The 16,660-nt window shown below is 39.2% G+C and overlaps 5 protein-coding genes across 5 annotated transcripts; 2 read left to right on the top strand and 3 right to left on the bottom strand.

The window, feature by feature from the left end:
• Nucleotides 1–7,573: 7,573 nt before the first annotated feature.
• VIP1_2 (inositol hexakisphosphate and diphosphoinositol-pentakisphosphate kinase) lies at nucleotides 7,574–8,368 on the bottom strand (the record flags this gene model as incomplete). Its single annotated transcript, XM_056217369.1, has 1 exon — nucleotides 7,574–8,368. One exon carries the CDS (start codon nucleotides 8,366–8,368, stop codon nucleotides 7,574–7,576), a length of 795 nt encoding a protein of 264 aa, XP_056068925.1.
• Nucleotides 8,369–8,835: 467 nt separating this feature from the next.
• Nucleotides 8,836–10,735, bottom strand: N0V89_008615 (uncharacterized protein; the record flags this gene model as incomplete). Its single annotated transcript, XM_056217368.1, has 3 exons — nucleotides 8,836–9,891; nucleotides 9,939–10,511; nucleotides 10,568–10,735. The coding sequence occupies 3 exons, from the start codon at nucleotides 10,733–10,735 to the stop codon at nucleotides 8,836–8,838; spliced, it is 1,797 nt and encodes a 598-aa protein (XP_056068924.1).
• A 532-nt stretch (nucleotides 10,736–11,267) lies between these two features.
• On the top strand, nucleotides 11,268–11,881 carry N0V89_008614 (uncharacterized protein; the record flags this gene model as incomplete). Its single annotated transcript, XM_056217367.1, has 2 exons — nucleotides 11,268–11,764; nucleotides 11,818–11,881. 2 exons carry the CDS (start codon nucleotides 11,268–11,270, stop codon nucleotides 11,879–11,881), a joined length of 561 nt encoding a protein of 186 aa, XP_056068923.1.
• Nucleotides 11,882–12,435: 554 nt separating this feature from the next.
• On the bottom strand, nucleotides 12,436–13,520 carry N0V89_008613 (uncharacterized protein; the record flags this gene model as incomplete). The annotated part of the gene is made up of 2 exons (XM_056217366.1): nucleotides 12,436–12,648; nucleotides 12,792–13,520. 2 exons carry the CDS (start codon nucleotides 13,518–13,520, stop codon nucleotides 12,436–12,438), a joined length of 942 nt encoding a protein of 313 aa, XP_056068922.1.
• Nucleotides 13,521–15,126: 1,606 nt separating this feature from the next.
• SFH5 (Non-classical phosphatidylinositol transfer protein (PITP)) lies at nucleotides 15,127–16,251 on the top strand (the record flags this gene model as incomplete). The annotated part of the gene is made up of 1 exon (XM_056217365.1): nucleotides 15,127–16,251. One exon carries the CDS (start codon nucleotides 15,127–15,129, stop codon nucleotides 16,249–16,251), a length of 1,125 nt encoding a protein of 374 aa, XP_056068921.1.
• Between the last annotated feature and the right edge of the window lie 409 nt (nucleotides 16,252–16,660).

The following is a 16,660-nucleotide window of genomic DNA, read 5'->3' as shown; positions in this document are numbered from 1 at the left end:
TATCTAGAAGTTTAATATAAAGAGCTTATCTCTATTACTAATAATTATCTTTAGAATACTATAGTGTCTAACCTACTTATCTTAAAAGAGGTAAGCTAGCTCTTTAGCTATTATATTCTTTAGATATAGAATTAAGTTAATATAGTCTATAAATTAATATATAATTACTAAAATACTATTATATAAGGTTTTTATAGTTAGGTTAATTAAGTTTAGTATTTCTATAATAAAGTCTATAGTAATATCTTTAAAAGGTGCTATTAGTATTCTAATTAGTTATATTTCTCTATATTTAAAATGTATACTATATTTATTCTTTTAGTATTCTATATATTTTTAGATATAGCTAGTTATAGCTTCCTTAATTCTTTTAAAGGTATAATTCCTCTAAATAAGTTCTTTTATTTTCTTAATACCTAGATGTCTATATATAGGGTTATTATAATATTATCTAATAATCTTAGTTTATAGTTACTTTAGTACTTTCTAGTTTATAATTAAAAGTTAATTAAGTTTTACTATTAGTTTAAGAGATCTATCTTTATTTTTATAAAGAATTACTAAGTAGGTCTTAACCTTTTTTCTACTAAATTACTTTATCTACTAAGTACATCTACTTATCTATTTTCTTTTCCTACTATATAGATAATTTTAAATTTATATTATTCTATAGTCTATAACTATCTCTATTATTATAGTGTTAGTTCTTTTATTATTATAAATCTTAATAGGTTTTTATAATCTATATAGATTTCTAGCGTTAAATAGCTAAGAGTATAAATTCTCTAGTATTTTAAGGCTTTAATAATAGCGTAGAGTTCCTTATTATATATATTATATTATGTTTCTACGTTATTAAATTTGCATAAGTATTAGGCTATTAGGTACTATTTACTATTTTATTCTTACTTTATATATGCTTCTAGTGTAAGATTACTTACGTTAGTTTTAAATTATAGTAGTTTATTATTCCTAAAGTAAATAAGAACTAGTTCTATAATATATACTATTTTAAAAAGTTAGAATAATATTCTATACTTATCTATCTATTTAAAAGGCGTATCCTTTCTAGTAAGGTTTATTAATAGTATTATAACTTTTATATAATCTTTAATAAATTATTAATTAAATCTATAGAATCCTAAGAATTCTTAAATATTCTTTATAGTTTTTAGTATAGGCTAATTTCTAATACTCTCTACTTTACTTAGTACTATCTTAATTCCTTTAGTAGTAATAATATATCCTAGGAATTTAAGTTATTTAATATTAAATTAGTATTTCTTAAGTTTAATTCTTAAGTATACCTTATCTAGGGCCTTTAGTACTATCTATATATATTTAGTATAGTTAGATTTATTTTTAGAAAAGATAAGAATATTATCTATATATATAATAATAAATATGTCTAAATATTTATAGAGTATATTATTAATAAGTACTTAAAAGGTTACTAGTATATTAGTAAGTCTAAAAGGTATTACTAGGTACTTAAAGAGTCTATAGTATAATTAAAATACTATTTTCTATTTTTTACCTTTTTTGTTCTAATTAGGTGGTATCTATCTTATAAGTCTATTATTATAAAAACTTTTACTTATAAGAGTCTATCTCTAAGCTCTAAGATATTAAATAATAGGTATCTATTCTTAATTATTATATTATTAATTACTTAGTAGTTAATATATAGTCTATCTAATCTATCCTTCTTTTTAATAAATATAAAAGAACTTACTACTAGTAACTTTAATAGTCTAATATATTCCTTTACTAGGTTTATCTTAATAAATTTATATTCTTTATAGAGTTCTTCTTCTATCTTATTATATAGTAGTCTAAAGGGTAGCGTCTTCTCTTCTTTAAAGTTAATTATATAATTCTAGAGTTAATATTCTAGTAGGTTTACTTTTCCTTCCTTTTCTATAAATATATATATCTATACTTTATACTCTCTTAGTACTTCTAAGAGTATACTTTCTTCCTTTTTCTTATACTTTATAACCTAGTAGTTCCTACTAGCATTTACTAAGGGTAATTTTTATTTTTAACTCTCTATTATAAGTTTATATTATTAATAATACTCTTATCTACTATTAATCTCTATTATTATATAGGCTTAGCTTATAATATATATTTATAGCGTTCTAAGAATAGCATTCTTAAACCCTAATTAATATATAGGTTATACTTCCTTAACTAGGGTAATCCTAATATAATATTATATCTAGATCTATCTAGTATATTAAGTATAATTATCTCCCTATATTTATAGATCTAAAGTATAGTAGTAACTTTATAAGTAATATATAGTATATTTAGTATTTAGCTTCTATTTATAATATAGATAGGATAGGCTTTATTCTTAAGTATTAGCTAGAGTCCTACTTATAGTACTACTTCTTAGGATATAAAGTTTTCTAATATACCTAAATCTAGTAGTGCCTTAATCTATATTTTATTAAGCTAAACTAGTAGCTTAATTAATACTTTACTATTAATAGTATTTAATTCTCTAATAGCGTCTTCTTACCTATCTATTAGTTTTTAAGGGTTTCTTAGGCCTTATAGGCTAGGATTTAGTCTAGAAAAGAACTATTCTTTTTAGGAGCTAGGTAGTCTATATTCTCTTATTATTATTTTTTTTATTTCTACCCTTCTCTTCTTCTACTATAGTTATCTTTCTACTATAGTTATCTTTCTACTATAGTTTTTCTTTAGAAGCTTTACTATCTTATACTATACTTATTTCTATATAGATATTAATAACTATTCTTAGTTTATTAGAATTCTTATTAAATCTATAGATATATTTATTATCCTAGTACCTACTATAGTTAATATTTAAGTAAGTTTACTATCTATCCTAGGTGTATATTCTATTATAGAGCGTACTAGTTACTATATTTTATATATTATTTATACTTAGAAAGTATAGTCTTTCTTACTTATCCTATAAATATTTATTGCATTTATTAATTAGGTAATTATACTATTACTAGTAGTATTATTACTTATACTATAATTATTTACCTCTATATATCTCCCTAGCTCTATAGTAGATTAGGTACTAGTCGTATTTATATATAGTCTATTAGATATTTAAGTGCTATAGGTTTTAGTGGTCTAGGTAGTACTTCTAAGAATAATCTAGGTCTTTATTATAAAAATCTTAGTTAGGGTCTTATTATATATATCTATAATCTACCTATTATCTATCTTCTTTTATAACTATTTTTAGTTAGCGTTAGTTATAAGCTTCTAGTAGTATAGAGAATAATAGTAAGATTATTATAGATAATAATAATATATCTCTATTTTATAGTTAGATTAGTAGTTTATCTAAGTATTCCTATATATTTATTTTATTAGTAAAGATTACTTCTTTACCTTTAAACTATAGGTAAGGTATTAGTATTTATTTAACTTCCTTATCTATTCTTTTAGATTATTCTTCTTCTATATCCTTATAAAGTTATAAATTAGTTAATAGTTCTAATCTAGATTTATTATTAAGTATAAGGTTACTAATAGTATTTATAATAGTCTATTCTTTATCCTTAATTTCCTTTATTAGGGTAGTAAGTACGTTTAACTATCTAGTAACCTTATTCTTAGATCTATAGTTCCTAGTAATATAGCCTAGTTTACTATATATAAAATATATATAAGTCTTAGTTCCTTATAGTTAGGTTCTATCTAAGATATATATATTAGGCTTATAAAAGCCTAGTTCTTTTCCTTTTTCTTTACCTAAGTAGTTAAATTAGATATCTTCTATTAGCTAGTATCTATAGGAGTCTTATAATATATATTAAGGTTCTTTTAGTAGCACCCTATAAACTATAGGTACTAGTTATCTAAAACTAATATTTCTTAGGTTATATTAAAATTCCTATTATAGTATAAACTATTCTTTATTAATTCTAATTAATTTATTATATAATTTATTAAGGGGTCTAATAATTCCTCTACTACGTAGAAGTTCTTCTTATAGAGGTTTTTTAAGACCTTATTTATATATTATTATTAGTAACTTATTATTCTAGTTAAGTTATATAGTGTTCTTATAGAACTCCACTATATACTTAGCTACTAATTATTATTATAGAATAGTTTAGATATTTTATGCTATAATAGGTACCTTATTAGTAATTCTAAATATCTACTTAAGGTATTTCTTAAAGTTAGTATAATTTTTAATAATATTAACTATGTCTATATAGTTATCTATATATTTCTTATCTTTATTATTATAGTCTATTTCTAGATACTTAGTTATATAGGGTTAAATCTATTCTCTAGCATTACCTTATATATAAGTAGCTATAAAGATAACCTTTTATTTATCTTTAGGTTATTTATTAAGTTTAAAGAAATAGAGGTCTAACTAAAGAAGCTAGATATTAGTATACTTTCTATTACTATAATATAAATTAGGTTTATATACTTTACTTTTAGAGTTACCTATTAGAGTAATAGTAATATTATCTAAAGCTATAGAAGAAGTAGGAGTTCTTATAGTTATATTAGGATATTTAAGATATTAAATCTATAAAGGGTAGCTAGTCCTAGGTAGGTTAAGGTTAGTTCTTAGGTAAGACTTACTAAAAGAGGAGAAAGGAATTTTATTAATATAGAAGTATCTTATAAAGTGTAATAAGTTAATAAGGGAGGCCTAAGTAAATCTAAATAATAGATTAAAACTTAGGTTAAATATAAGTATAAGGTCTTTATACTTACGCTCCTATATACTTAGCTTAGGTAGTAGTTAACTATTACTTATTAACTATTACTTATTAACTATTAGTTACATATCTAATAGTTAACTATTACTTATTAACTATTAGTTACATATCTAATAGTTAACTATTACTTATTAACTATTAGTTACATATCTAATAGTTAACTATTACTTATTAATTATTAGTTACGTAATATCCTTTTAGTGCCTAGTAGTATAGTTAAAACGTATACTCTATCTAGGTAAGCTAATAGTAAGTATTATTATAATATAAAATAAGGTCCTAACCCTCGCTTAGGTCTAGATTATAATATTAGTCTACTATTAGCTATATAAGTTACTACTCTAAAAGCTTAAGTAATAGAGGGATATATATTAGTAAAAGGTTTATTAAAGATAAGTATATAGAAATTAAGGAGATAATAGCTAAAGAAAGTAGTTTTATACCTACCTTAGGTAGAAATTAATAGATAACTAGACTACTAGATTATAGTTATACTAGGGGCTTAAGTATTAAAAGAAATAGTTTTTAATAAGGTAACTAAAGATCTATAATTAGTACTCTTAGTTAGAAATTACTTAATAGAGTTTAGGAGCTCTTAATCTTCTAAAATATTAATAAAGTAGTTAGTTTAATTATATAATAGCTTAGATAATTTTAAACCTATAGAGGCCTTAGGGATAGTTACTTTCTAAATAGAGTAAGTAAGATTAGTAAGAAGGAAATAAACTAATAAAGCCTTAACCTTTTTAGAAAATAGAGTAAAGAGCTTTTTAGTAGCTAGATACTTAGTAATAGAAAGCTTACTACTATTAGGTAAGTATAAAATAGTTATCTCTACTTTAGTAGAGATCTCTACCTTAGCCTACTAATTTATAAGATACTTTTACTAATAGAAAACTCTCTTAGTAATTAAAGAGGTAACGTAATTAGTAATAATAAAAGAAATATTTATATATTAAGTAGCTACTAATAGTATAGACTATATATAGTAGGTTCTATTTTTTATTTTACTTAGTCTACTATAGTACTTATTAACTTATCCCTAAATAAGGCCCTAAAGATTTATAACCTTATTCTTTAGCTTAGGTTCCTATTTAAATAATTAGTAAAACTAAGAAAAAGTAATAAAAATTTATAACTTACTTCTAGTAAGGTTCTTTTAAGCTTAATATATATATTAATTAGCTTAATAAGCTCTAGTAGGCTAAAAGAATTATATTAGTAATAAAAATATTAAAAAATTAGTTAAGTAAAACTTATAAAGGGAAGTATAAGTATCTACTTATATAATAATAATAGTAATTTTCCCTTAGGTAAGTAAAATAATCTTTACTCTTACCTTTAATAATTAATCTAAAATAGGGAAATAAATATTAGCTAAAAGAGCTCTTTTAGATTAAGAGTAGTAAAATATCTTTAGCTTTAATAGGGTATTTATAATACTTATAGGAGTAGAACTACCCTTACTTATAATACCTTTATAATTATTTTATTCTAAATCCTTATTTTCTTACTTTTTAATTATTTTAATAGTTCTACCCTTCTTTATAATTTTCTTTAGGCGTCTAGGTCTATACTTAGCTAGGGTACTACTTAGAGATATAGTATACTAAAAAAATTTAGTATTAGAGCTTTTCTTAGTTATAGAGTTCTAGACACTCTAGATTTTCTTCTTATTAGTAGAAGTAGGAGTTTTTAAGCTCTTTTTATATATATTAACTATCTTAGCTTATCTATTTAGAAGATTTAGATTAGTAAATATAGTATAGCCTTTAGTTAGTAAAATTTAGAAAGTAAGTTTTTACTTTTTTTTAAAATAGGTATATTACTTCTAAATCTAGGCCTTATAATTAATAAGGAGAGACCTATAGGAAGGGGATAAAACTATTAATCTAATTAAAAGAGAGAGTAGAAGTAGGAAAATCTCTTAGTAAAAAATTTATTTATTATTTTTAGACTAGTATACTTCTACCTTTACTTACTAAGTAAGTAAAGTATATTTATTTACCTTATTACTTAATAACTAAGTAATTATTATCTCTTACCTTATAGTTACTTAGCTAATAAGATTATAGTAGAATAAAATACTATTTTAAGTAAATACTATACTACTTCTATAACTAAGCTAATAAGTATTTTCTACTAAAACTTTAAGTAGATAAGTAGCACCTAATAGTATATACTTATTTAGGGGGTATATTAAAGTAAGAGCCTTAGAGATAACTAAGCCTTACTTAAGTAATTATAGAATAAAGGCTAGCTAAAGTAGTATATATATAATTAATTAAATTAATTATATAAGAATTCTTAGTATAAGTAAGGGCCTATTTTAGGTTATAAGCACTTATATATACTACTAATCTAGTATAATCTCCTATATAGTAATTCTAATTAATTAGCTCGTTTACTAAGCTTATTTTCCTTAATATATAATCTAACCCTAATCCTAACCTAGTATCTATATAACCTATAACCTAACCTAGACCTATATCTAGTAATTCTAACCTAGCTAACTAGCGTAGTTCTACTATAATAAGCTTATTCCTCACTTTATTTATTATAAGTAATAATAATTAATAGTAACTATAAGAGCCATTTTCTTAAGTATTATAGTAATGGTTCTAACTATTCCAACGCTAATGAATTTTCCGCTAACACATACACGAAGCCAGGCGCCCACCCCACGCTTAAAGGCCTCCTAGGAAACAAACGGATATCGTTTAAGGGGAAGAAGTAGGAGCAGCAGCCTTTCGGCGAAAGATATGCACTCTCTCTTAGTTACAACCTAAGCATGCTCATTGGCCCGGAGCGCAACCGCATTTGTTGCACTAGGTCTTGGTGGACTCGGCAATCTGATGTTGGGTAGCTTCTTCGGAAGATGACTTGTCGCCTACTTCGCGAGTCAGTAAAATGTTCTCTAGGAGACAGACAATATCAGGTGGATACATACCCCCATTACCGCCCTGCTTCTTCAGGTCGGCCAGGTGGCGGGCCTCGTTGTGAACGTCAAGCACAGTCTTGTTGCCCGTCTCGTAAAACTGCCTCAGCTTCTGCCCGGTAGGTGTGCCAGCAGCTTTATCGAAGTACGAGGTGAGCCCACGCCAGCCGGCGGCGACCTTGTCCGAAACACCAAGCTTCGTGTCAACAGCCTGCGCCTTCTGCGTGGCCTGGAAACGCTGTTCGAAATTGGAGAGAACATTAGTGAAGCGCGTGCTGATGCCGTGCTGCTTGTCCAATGCGAGCGCCTGCTCGATTGCCTTGTCTGAGATGGTGTAGCCGTGCGCGAGGTACTCGGCGACGATGCGGGCGCGGGGCTTCTCCTCCTGCTCGATGTGGTGGTCGCCATCCTTAGCCTCCTCGGCCGACGCGGCCTTGTCACCAGCGAGCTCGTCGATGGACTTGGAGGCGGTGACATGCACCGAGTTGGGCCCTAGCTGGGTGTTATCCAGTAAAAGGGCTGTCTTCGCGGCGGCGGCCTTCTCGAAGGTGACGGTGGCGGACTGTGAGTTCTCGTCGGTGGGCTTCACTGAGATGTCCGAGATCTTGCCGCAGAAGCTAAAGAACGATTTGATCTCATCCTGCGTCGTCTTCGTAGAAATGTTATCAACGTGTACAGTCGACATATTTGCGGTATGTGGTGGATTTCGTTTGTAAGGAGTTGGTCACGATCAAACAAGATGTGGTGTGTAGAAGCGTCTGCTAAACAGAGTGTGTCGTGTAGTTGAAGAGAAAGGGCGAGCCGAGGGGGGCTTATAAGTGTCGTAACCAGTGCCAACAAGCAGGAGGGGCGGAGAGGGGACGCGTTCGATGACGTAGATGTGGCTGTTGTCCTGTGGCTGAGTACCGCGTAGCGAACCTTTCAGCGTGGGCGTGAGACTTTGCTATTCACACGCAAAACATGTGTTCCACATTGAACAACAATTTCGGTAGGCATCGTGGAAAAGGTGATGGCGAAGCAGGACGCGTGTAATGGCAGGGGAAGGAGCATCTTCAGTACCACAACGCTCTCTACTTCAGGATAAGCAGACATCAAGGTATACGTGCAGAGCGTTGGAAGTGCCTTCAACCAAGCCATCAAGATAAAGTACGTCTATCGTTTCCACCCTGAAATTGCATCGTCCACCTCCTTCCGGTAGCGCTGTTGGCTTTCGCACTGTTCCAGAAACACCTTGTACTTCGCCTGTAACAACCCTTTCAAAGCCTTATCTGTCGACGGCTTGACCATCTTGCCCGCCTTGCTTAACCGATCCATGATGTCCCACAACGGTTCACTCTTTCCCTCGCCATCGGTGCTTGCAGCTTTCGCCCCGAGCATAGCGGCACCGTGAACAACTGCTGCGTGCACGTATCGTGGTATCAAGACCGGCATATCGCACGCCGCAGCAATGAGCTCCATGAGTATATCGTTCTGGCATTGCGATCCTGACATGAAGATCGAGGAGATGACATGGCCGGATTCGTTCATGGCGGAGATGATCTGGTGCGTCTGCAATGCAATGAATTCCATCGTTGCATAGTAGTACAGTGCGAGTCCATCCAAGCTCTTGTCAGAACTTAGGCCGATGACTGAGCCTTTCATGTTCGGGTCTGCGATAGGGGAACGATTGCCGAAAAGATCGCCGTAGAGGAAAAAATGGCGGCCTAGCCAGGAGGTGTGTGGTGCGTCCTCTTTCTCGGCCAGCTCTCGTAGATGTTGGTTCAAGTAGTCGTATATGTTACGATTCAGGGTCTCGGCTACTGTAGTGGCCTCTTGATACGCAGGATGCGTCTCAATGACGTGCTTCAATAGCTCCCCAGTAGCGCTCTGTCCGCCCTCAGCCATCCAGAAATCAGGAAGCAGGACATCGCGATAAGGACCCCAGACACCGTTTACGAACACAGGGTCGCGTGACATGGCAAGATGACAGGTCGATGTTCCAGCGACGGCAGCGAGGCGAGTGAAAGCCTGTGAGACATCGTTCTTAGGTGCGTCCATATCCAAGGTGCCTTCGTCAAGTTTGACCTTGGCACCGACAGTGCCAATCCAACCAGCATAAGCATCGATGACACCACTGCCAACAGCGATGCCTGGTTGCAAGCCCATGTCAGCTGCTGCTTTCTCACTCAATGTGCCGACAAGTTCACCCGCGGTAAGGTAGCGACCGTTCTGTAAGGTGTCAGCCAGCGCGTTGTTCATGGCAGGATGAACATCACCACATTGTCAACGCCACCCATCCGCTTGAAGTTGTCCTCGCACAAATCTTGCAGTCCAATCTCCGTGAGAAAGTCCTCTTGCCAACCCTTGACGCTTCCGTCCACGCCTACAGGCACGAACCCCTGCTTGCAAACTACGCTACAGTAGCTTCGTGTCTCATTGCCAGTGGCGATATGTGTAAGTGCATCTGCCAAGTCATAGAATTTGCAGCGGTCGAAAAGCTCCTTCGGCATGTTGTTCTTCAGCCAGAGTACCTTTGGTATTTCCATTTCAATGGACATCTTCCCGCCCACATAACGAAGCAAATTGTGGTTGGTAGCATTGATCTTGTGTGTCTCTTGAACTGGCCGGTGGTCCAACCACAGGATGACATTACGATCATTGCCGTCCTTGTTATCGAAATCCGGCCCGGTCACGGACACAGGTTCGTCGGTATCGTGGGAGAAAACAGAGAGGGAGCAAGTAGCGTCGAAACCAATGCCGCGAACAGAGGTCCTGTCGATACCGTGTTGATCTATAGCGCGCCTGACTGAAGAGCATATGCAGCGCCAGATGTCTGTCGTTGATTGTTCCTGATACGGTCAGGGCAACTGTACCCAGGCTTGCTAGCTGTGCCGCATGTACATACATAGTATCCCGTTTGGGGCTGCCAAAGAGCGATGTTCTCCGAGGCTAATCCCACTATGTCGCCCTGATCGTTCATAATGCAAGCTCGGGCACTGCCCGTACCCACATCGATACCGATGTAATGCTCCACATGTGGACGTATCTCGTCGCGTGCGAAGTTGGCAGTCATGATTCAATTCGCGGAAGGTAGAGACAATTAAGTTACAAGATTGCAAGGCAAGAATTGAGAATTACAGCTAGCAGAGTGGAAGGGCGGGAAAGTTGAAAATAAGTGTTGAGAGGACAACAGAGCTCCGCTGCGGGATGAGCGCATGCAACCCCTCGAAAGCTCCTAGTATAGTGGGGGCGGGGCAAACACTACATACTGTGCTGTGGAGAACCAATTGATGACAGGCGGCGCATGTTATGCCAGCACCACTTCCTAGTTGGTCTGTGAGCTGTCTGTTGGGGCTTGACACCTGTGGAGATCGTGAGCCCTGGCCCCACTCTTCCGAGGATCCCGCCTAATGTTGGCTTGTTCGCGCTGACAAGTCGACACGCCACCAAAGACAGTTCCGCGGGTGCTCGGAGTACTTCCCGGACTGCGGCGGCACGTGCACACTAGGAAAAACAATCCGCCGACCGCAGCAAGCAAGCACCGGCAGCTGTGAGGTGCCAGTCCAACACGCAGTCACGGCAGCAACCAGACAATTGTGTGCGCAATGCTGCTCTCCAAGCTCATCCTGCTGCCCGCGGCGGTCGCGTCCTCCGTCACAGTCTACATGCACTCGGTGCCGTCCACGTCTTCCCCGCAAACCGCCGTCATCCCCTCGCCCATTCCACTTGTCCAGATATCGTACGATGCCGACCAAACCACTGGCACTATAGTCTCTTACACGCCGCCGCAAGGCTCCTACGCTCCAGATCATCTGTTGCGCATAGGCCTCCACGGTAACAAAGAAGGCACTTGGATGGGCATCCTTGCATCAGCAGCGAGCTTCGCGGAGGTGTACACGAAGAAGTTTGTGGTACACCTTGACGAGAAGGGAGAGCCATACCATGTTGGATTCAGCACGAGCGATAAAGGAGTGGGAGAGGAGCTGGAAGTTCTGGTCGTCAGAAAGGAGGCTGGACCGAAGCCGGTGCTGAACAAACCGGTTGTTCTTAATGCGGACGGCAGGATCGACTCGAAAGAGCCAGAGAAGTCGTTCTTGCAGAAGTAAGTATCGCAATACTTGCGTTTCGAGCATCTTTAGCTAATGATGTGCACAGATACTGGTGGATGATTGCGATATTCCTTGTCGTGCAATTGGTCGCAGGCGGGGGAAAGGAGTGATCGTTAGACAAGCCGCATACAAAGCATCGCTTGGAAGTGCAGCAGCGCCCGTCGATGCGCATACTGAGTCGCTTGCGAAGAATGCCATCTACTGATCACGAGGCGATGGTTCTCTTCGAGTTGAATGCTTAGCCTCCCCTGCTCCGAGATGCCCAAGAACGTAGAGTTCGATATGCTGCCGAGAAAAGCAGATGCGCAGCCTCGAGACATGTTAATCAAGGCGAATGGGGAACCAAATTCAATACATTTGCCTCTCCACCGAAAACTAGAATACCGAACATTCATGTTACTTCCGACTACTGTCATCACTACGCCGGGCTATGCATAGAAATCGTAAAGCTGGGCCGCCTTGAGATGACCAGTGTCCGCACCATCACCAATTACCTCGTACGTCTTGCGGGTGTAGCGGAGGTAATGGTCCTTGAGAGGGTATCAATCGTAAGGAACGTCAAGGTAGAGTGTATCCCTTTCCATAGTCCCCGTGTCCATAATTTGCGTACTTCGTGCTTTTACGCATAAAAGCAACACCAAGCTTTTGGGGCAGTGCTTGGGGCCTAGTACCGCCTACGAGGTCCTCGTGGTGGGTTGCCTCGGTCGTTGAATCCGAATCGACCATCCTGGAAGCTGCCAGCGCGAGCTCCACCGTTAGTATCGATGTCCATGTCGTCGTAAGACGATTGAGCTAGGCGGCCGGACGGCCGTGTGTGAAGCGCAGCCGAGCTGGGCCCACCCTCCTTCATGTATACGTAGAGCGTCTTGCCATCCGCCTAATGTCGAAAGTTGTCAGCTACGTGCTCGTGGTGCACCATACGGTAGTAAAGCTTGGATTGATCTCAGGAAGGAGGATGTCGTGGAAACCAGGTCAAGGAACAATGCGTGGAAAGAAAGAGGAGAATACGTCTGCACCCACCTTTTTACCGTTGAAGGTCGCAATGACGTTCTCAGCACCGTCTTTCGTGGCGAAGGTGAGCTCTGCCATGACGGTTGGCTTGGCAACGACCACCCTGCATTCGAGAAGCTCTCCGCCGACCTGACCCATGACCTGCTCGATATCTGCCGCCGTAGTGCCTATGGCGAAGTTGGAGGCCATGACAGTGTGCGGACCGCTGCTGGTCGCAGCACCTCTTATGTTAAGGCCAAGGTCTGCTGGTCCGTTTCGTGCATTCCTGGTGGACGTGTCCCTGTTCAGCACGGAGGCGAATTTGTCGAGTGTTCGCGCGTTGCGGTCGGTCTGTGAAGTAGACACGGTGCGATTGGGACCCTTCCTCGAGGGACCGTTCGGGTTGTTGAGCTTGTGGAGATCGTGCTGCCACTTTCCATCGATGTTGGTCGCGGGTTTCGCTGAAGAAGGTCGTTGTTTCTGAACACCACTCATGCGACTTAGCAAAGTGGGTTTCTGCGAGGTTGCACGTCCGTTGAGTGAACCTGCGCCGGATCCAGACCCGTTGGCCTTGCGCCCACGGCTTCCGAGGAAGTGCTGCGCCAGTGCTTCGTTTCTCTTTTTCTCGCGCGCTTCTTTTACGAAGTCGGCGAACGAAGAATTCTGGGCCATGGTCGCGGGCGATCCAGTTGCGTTGTGAGGATTCGGCAGGCTGAAGTTGATTGTAGCTTTCGCCAGGGAGAAGATGCGCGTCTTCATGCACTGACCACCGCTTCTTAGCCTCGTCGGCGGTCGGGGAAACCCATGCCGTGGAAAACTTCCATTAAGTTCGCGCCGCGACCTGCTTTGCTCTTCTCCCACACAGCTCAGCTTTCGGTAAGTCCACTCCACGCTTTTCTTTCTTCTACATGATGAACATTCGTGTCGCCCCTATCATACATACGATGGTGATTGACCCCCAAGCCAAACGGGATTTCTGATGCCGCAACCCTACAAGTTCCTCTTTCGTTCCATGTCTAGTGTACGACGCTGACGTTTTAGAGTTTCAGAGCATGGCCAGTAGCCTTCAGTAGCCGCGGTAATAGCCCGAAGACACGACGAATATGCATTCTGCGCCGTATACAGCTGCTATGCACAACAGTCGCGCCTCGCCATTGGACCGATAGTCCACAACGCACAGTGTAACTGCGAAGTGAACTTGAGGGCAACTGTCGGAACAAGATGTATGCGGCGGCAGTCGAAAGCCACGTTCATCGCGCATGTTGAACCCAAGCCGACAGAAGTAGTCCGGTATTTCACGTAAGCTCATTTCTAATTCCACGCACCGCTTTTCATGATGAGCAACATATGTACTATCAAATACCGACTTACCCTGGGGATCAAAATATGGTTCGATTACCTGAGAGCTTCATTCACTTCATCCGTGCCACTGCCTTAACTTCTGTTATCACCGCTAATCTTTCAAGTTGTAGTTGACTTTGACATTGACTGCGCGAAAGTTTTGGACTTTGCACATATATCGGCCATGGTAAGTCGCTATTCGTCCCTCCCGCCGCGCAATGATGAATCCATTTCCATGCTAGCACTGAAGGGGCAACCCTGATGCTGGATCAAACAATTACTTTTTATCTTTCGACTGACTGCCATGCCTCCCACTCTTTGAGTACGCTTTTTCTCTAGAGTACAGGGCTGACTCTGAACACAGAACGCACATTAACGGATCACTCGCCTCGGTGACATCGTGATGACTGTACAATGTCTTTGAGCTGCAATGCCTGCTACACAAGTTGCAACTCAATGCGACTATGTAATACAAATATCTCATCTGTCTCGCCAAGGCATTCTCATACCTCACATGGAAGGTGCTGGGCAGGTAGCTCGCTGCAGTCACAAAGCTTGATTCTGTAGAGATGATCTCAATTCCCGAGTTCGTTGAGTTCTTATCATTGATGTGTCACAGTTGGAAGCATGTGCCTTGAATGATCTATTGAAAACTACATATAGGGTGGGGACCGGTCACTGCGTCCACTTGTGGTTGCTAGCCTAACACGACGTGGATGTACAGTGCTATTACTTAGGGGCCACAAGTTCGAAGGAGGCACTGTAATCATAAAGGCCAATATAGCCCACATGTGCAGAGTGTACGGTGTCATATCAGCTTTGTCATTGAGAGACTGAATGCTGACAAGCCCTCGTCCTCTGATTGCAGCTTGTGCGGCTATTCTAACCACCTGGGCAATATCTGAAGCACGCGATTTCGGCAAAATTCGGAGCCGACCGCACCAGGAGATCTGATAAGCGCGTCCCCACCCAACCTTGATTCACCGCAACTTGCACTTCAACTCTCCACGGGAAGTTACAGCAGATGGCACAATCAGGTGAGATGGCAGCCACAGCTGAGGAGCCTGCAACTGCTCCCATGGACGCTGCGCCTCTGCCCTTGGGAAAGCAGCCTGATGCACCAGACAGCGCCTCTACGCCCCGAGATCCTGTGACCGAGAAGTCTCTCACAGGACCCATCGGGAAACATCAGAGCGACAACCTCTTAGGAAAGAATACAGATGATCCTGCCGCCACTGCCGCCGCTGTGCCGGCCCGCGTCCCAGGCCCCGGAGCTGCCACAGAACAGATCAAGCCCTCCTCCACCGCTCCCGCGTGGCCACAAACCCCTGCCGAACACCCTCTCACCAAGTTCTTCAGTCAGATAGAAGTGTTGACCAAGGAAGCTGCTCATGACGAAGTATATGGAATTACCCTCTCGCCTAAGAACGAATTCCACACCAAGCTCATTCTGCAAAAGTACCTGCGCGCCAACCAGAATGACCTTGACAAGGCGAAGCAACAGCTTCTCGACACACTCAAATGGCGGAAAGATTTCGACCCAGTAAAAGCTGCCGGTGAGACGTTCGAAAGGAGCCGATTTGAGGGACTGGGTTGGCTCCTGCAGGTGGAAGATGTACCAGAAAGTGCGAATAAGAGAGATGTGGTCACCTTTAACATCTATGGTGCGGTGAAAGACAACAAAAAGACGTTTGGCGACATCGATGCCTTCCTCCGCTGGCGCGTTGGCCTTATGGAGCGTTCAGTCCAACACCTGAACCTCTCATTAGCTACGCAACCTATCCCCGACTTTGGTGCCGGTCCCGACCCCTATCAAGGCATTCAAGTCCACGACTACCTGCAAGTGTCCTTCATCCCCATGAGGCGAGATCGGCTTGTCAACGCTGCAATCAAGAAGACCATTGACGTCCTTGGCCGCTACTATCCCGAAATGTTGTCCCGCAAATACTTCGTTAACGTGCCGCTCGTCATGGGCTGGGTATACCAGGCAGCCAAGATGATCGTGAGCAAAGAGACGGCGAAGAAGTTCACTGTACTGAGTTATGGAAGTGCGTTGGCAGGCGAGCTAGGAAAGGGGCTGCCGAAGGAGTATGGCGGTGAGAAAGGAGCATTGAGCGAGGTTGGAGAGCCGATGAAGCTGGAGGATTGAGGTGGACGCGCAATCGAGGGCGAAATTGATCCGTCTCGATCGCTGCCGAGGCAACGAGTAATGGAGGCTGAGAATTGTAATGGCTGGAGACTTGGCTGCTTTAGCAGCGTTGATACTTGCACGTCGCTGTATATATACCCATTCATTTAATATGAGCATGGCACATCTCGAGGGCTTTGGCGAGAGCGTCTTAATGCTGCAACATTTCCTCCAATCCTAGGTAACAACGGCAGCTATTGTATTGGTCCTTCTCACTCAAATGCGAGACAGCTCTCGAAGGACACAATTATCGTCACGCAGTGAAATTAAGGGTCACAATAAAATTGACATTGTATTGTCGCCAAAAATTGAACAAGAATGAAATCGCGAATCGCAATACAATGGGTCATGTACAATACCTTCATGTAGT

Source organism: Didymosphaeria variabile (genome assembly GCF_027946475.1).
Source record: "Didymosphaeria variabile strain IMI 356815 chromosome Unknown scaffold_6, whole genome shotgun sequence".
NCBI classification, from domain to species: domain Eukaryota; kingdom Fungi; phylum Ascomycota; class Dothideomycetes; order Pleosporales; family Didymosphaeriaceae; genus Didymosphaeria; species Didymosphaeria variabile.
The sequence above is the reverse complement of the archived record's forward strand: the minus strand, read 5'-3'. Positions and strand labels throughout refer to the sequence as shown.